This window comes from Anneissia japonica, unplaced genomic scaffold (assembly GCF_011630105.1).
Source record: "Anneissia japonica isolate Jap-2015-1 unplaced genomic scaffold, ASM1163010v1 scaffold5322_len8490_cov200, whole genome shotgun sequence".
Taxonomy (NCBI): domain Eukaryota; kingdom Metazoa; phylum Echinodermata; class Crinoidea; order Comatulida; family Comatulidae; genus Anneissia; species Anneissia japonica.
In genome coordinates, this window is record NW_022719201.1 from 1 (window position 1) to 3761 (window position 3761).

Consider the following 3761-nt stretch of genomic DNA (forward strand, 5'->3'; position numbering starts at 1 on the left):
AATATATATTTTTGGTAAAATTACAACTGGAAAATTTATTTGGGAAATTGGTATTTGTGTTGTAAATAAAACACAAAACACAAGCTATATTCAAGCAATAGGCTGAGTGTGGCATGCCTGGGTGTTCATGATAAAATAAAAAGGATAAATTAAGAACAACTTGGACATGAAAATATTTGGCATAATAATTAGCATACACTTTTAAAACATAAAATAATAAGATTGAAGTGAATAAAAAAGTGGAATGATAAAAGTTTCTAAAATAAAGTTTAGTTTATAATAGATGCTCTAGTCATAATTGGTGTTAACTCATTCTACTATATATTCAGATTTTGCCTAAAAAATAGGTTTGATAGTTTGCTATTGTGCTACAATTAGTCTCATGAGCAAGACAATATATTTTTATGTAATAATAAAAATTTTAAGTATAGCATTTAGATCATCAGCAAAAGAGACATCTCTATAAGTCATTTTAAAATGTGTAGTTTGGGTGTAGTTTGGTCTGAGTCAAGTGCACTTGGGGTCATAATTTCAGATTGGCCATTGTTTCTGTCAAATCATCATTCTGAAATATTAAAAAAAAAAAAAAAAAAACAACTTTTATTTTAAATTCAAAGAACTGTTGTGTGTATTAGCAGATCAGGAAATTACAAAGAAAACTCATTTCTTTTCCCAAAGTTAATGTCTTTTAAAGTCTGTGTCCACAGAAATGTCAGAAACAATTGCCACTGAAAAAATGATGCAAGGAATTCATTTAGGCACTTGAATGTTTTATGTCCACAGTTTCCCCGCACAGGTCCACAGTTCCCCACACACAGTCTTAGATTAGGTATGTCCTCCATCCCCTCCCACTCCACACGCATAATGATAGCAAACAGAAGTATAAAGGTGTTGAGGTATTTGATCACTTTCAATATTGACTGATTGAGAAATAAAACTATGGTAAATATCAATAAGGTCAGGAACACAATTTGTGTTGCCGATATATTACTATTTGTGTTGACCTTATATGGTAAATGGCAATAAGGTCAAGAAGACAATGTTGACCATACAGTATATGGTGAATATCAATAAGATCAGGAACACAATTTGTGTTGCCAATATATTACTATTTGTGTTGACGTTATATGGTAAATCGCAATAAGGTCAAGAAGACAATTTGTGTTGACCATATATGGTGAATATCATTTAGGTCAGGAACACAATTTGTGTTGCCAATATATTACTATTTGTGTTGACCTTATATGGTAAATGGCAATAAGGTCAAGAAGACAATTTGTGTTGACCATATATAGTGAATATCAATAAGATCAGGAACTCAATTTGTGTTGCCCATGCAAAGTGTCATTTGGAACTTATGATTGGTCAGCCAGAATAGTTTATTTTTAAGGTAGTAAGCAAGCTAGGTATAACCATAACTTACAAGAATTTTGGGTGATAAAACCATTAAATGGTAACTAGTGGACTAGTGGACTATAATGCATGATTAAGGAATCAAATTAATATATTAAAGCTTGATCATCATATTTTGGGCTCCTTATTGAAAATTAAAGTTATTGCCAAAACATTGTTCTTGAACTTTAAGATTTTATACTAAATATGTTATCAAGAAAAATAGAATACATGATAGCATACTGTAGATGATTCAACTGCATCCAATTAATTGTTACTGATTTGTGGATAATAGTACTTAAGTTCACATACCTGATTTTTACCAGCATCTGGCTTGTGTGTAATTGCTGTTCCTGTAACCACCAGTGCTGGATCTTTCATTCTTGTACCTTCCTCTACATCCACCGCTTTCTCTTCTTCATCATCCTCATCATCATCCTCATCATCATCTACATCTTCATAATCATCATCATCGTCGTCATCGTCTTCATCCCCTTCATCATCACTGATCAAAGAAATAGTAATCATTTATTGAGTAAATGTAATTGTGGTAACAAATTGGCTTCAACCAGCCTGATTTACAAATAAAAGCATGACCATATAATGCCAAAACGAGTTATTATTCTCTTCATAAATATCGCGAATCCATGCGAATAGCGCCCCATTACAAAAAGTGAGAAATGACTGTATAGTATGCCTGAACAAGCATGCACAGCTCAAATATAATATATCTTGGCTGAAAACAATTCATATTTCTGGCTTTTAACTTAGTTTTGTCGCTTTATTGGTTTAAATGTTTTCTTTTTAGGCGAGATCTTTTTTATCTCTTGTTTCGTTTACTCATTTTTTTAAAGATCATCGGAGGAGGGCGAAATAAAAATAAAATTTTGTTTTCTTATTTAGCAAATAGTTTTGCCAAAAACATCCAGACAGAGGAGAAAATAAAAATAAAATTTTATTGGTGAATGTAAAATGGGATGTTTAAATTCTTCAAATTTATATAATTAGGAAGAAATATACATATCTTATCTTCGGAAGATTTCAAGGCAGCTGAGGTCAAAATAAAAATAAAGAAACTTTTTTTTTTCTGAAATTTCCACTTTTTCGTGGTAGAGGTTGTGCTAATTGGCCAAAAATAAAATTCTATTTTAATTCGAAATTATTAATATATTCAGTCAATGGGTTCACTAAACAAGGTATTAAAGAAGCCTCGCCTTAGCTGAGGTAACATTTTATATTATTGTTGAAGACATTTAAATACAATTTTAAATGTTTGTGTAGATAAAAACGATCATTCGTAATGATGTCATTGCTGTAAATTGAGTTCATAAAATTGAGAGTTTTTAAATGGGAGGTTTGTTATTGGGAGATGCTACTGTACAAACGGGAAACTATCCCCTACTCTGTTCTAAAGAGTGTATTGCATTCTTTAATGTGCACATAAGCCATAAATGCACACAGGACCATGCAGCTGAAACACAAGAACAGGCAGCGATGGGAATTGAACCGGGGACCTAGAAATCTCCCCAGTTCAGCGGACAAACAGTGGCTACCACCAGATTAGCTGACTGAGCTAAGCTGCCCTCAACAAAACCAAAGGTAGTAAGAGTAAAATGATAGAAAAAAAATTACAGTGCAGTCCATCAAGTTAAATTATATGATACCACAGCACATGTATCAGGCTGCAACTACTTTAATATCTCCCAAAGGAAATGTACATTCCATATTGAAGAATGCCAATCAAATAATACCTAATAAACAAAAAGTTCTTTTTATGGACAGATCACACATGGAAACAGTATTAACAAATTTGATTATGGAAATAGAATAGAAGAAAAAGTGGATATTTGGATTCTTCTTAACCTGATTTACTAGAAACTATGCCTGGTATAAAAAACCTGAATGAGCGCAAGACCTGACTAAATCAGTGAATATGTAGTGATATATCATGACGTACCTGAGGGAGCCTAAGAACTCCAGTTGTCCTGAGGCTTCCAATGTTCCTCTCACCTCTTCAATACCATCTTCTCCTAAACAGTTACCTACAACAATTGATATGAAAACAATTATATTCTGTCCCATGTATACTGCAGCCCATAACACAACAATTGTGACTCTATTAAACAAACTGATTACCAGGCCTACGCACAATACATGGCTATAACAAGATAAAACATTTCGAGGGCACTTGTAAACATCGTGGCAGACACATCTTGCAATAAAACGCATGTACAGTTTAGGGTAATAGTTTTTACAAAAAACATGATATAGTATATACATCAATGAAAAAAGGAAGGCCTAGATCTGTCTCTTATACACATCTAGATGTGTATAAGAGACAGGTGTTATGCGATTGTTTTGCTTTTAAA

The 3761-nt window shown here is 32.6% G+C and overlaps 1 protein-coding gene across 1 annotated transcript in view; it reads right to left on the reverse strand.

The window, feature by feature from the left end:
* Positions 1–6: 6 nt before the first annotated feature.
* Positions 7–3761, reverse strand: part of LOC117110861 (ran GTPase-activating protein 1-like) — a gene marked incomplete at its 5' end in the record, with an annotated part of 7508 nt that continues 3753 nt past the window's right edge. The window contains 2 exon segments of the mRNA XM_033253693.1: positions 7–565; positions 1705–1897. Coding sequence (XP_033109584.1) covers positions 524–565; positions 1705–1897 — 235 coding nt within the window.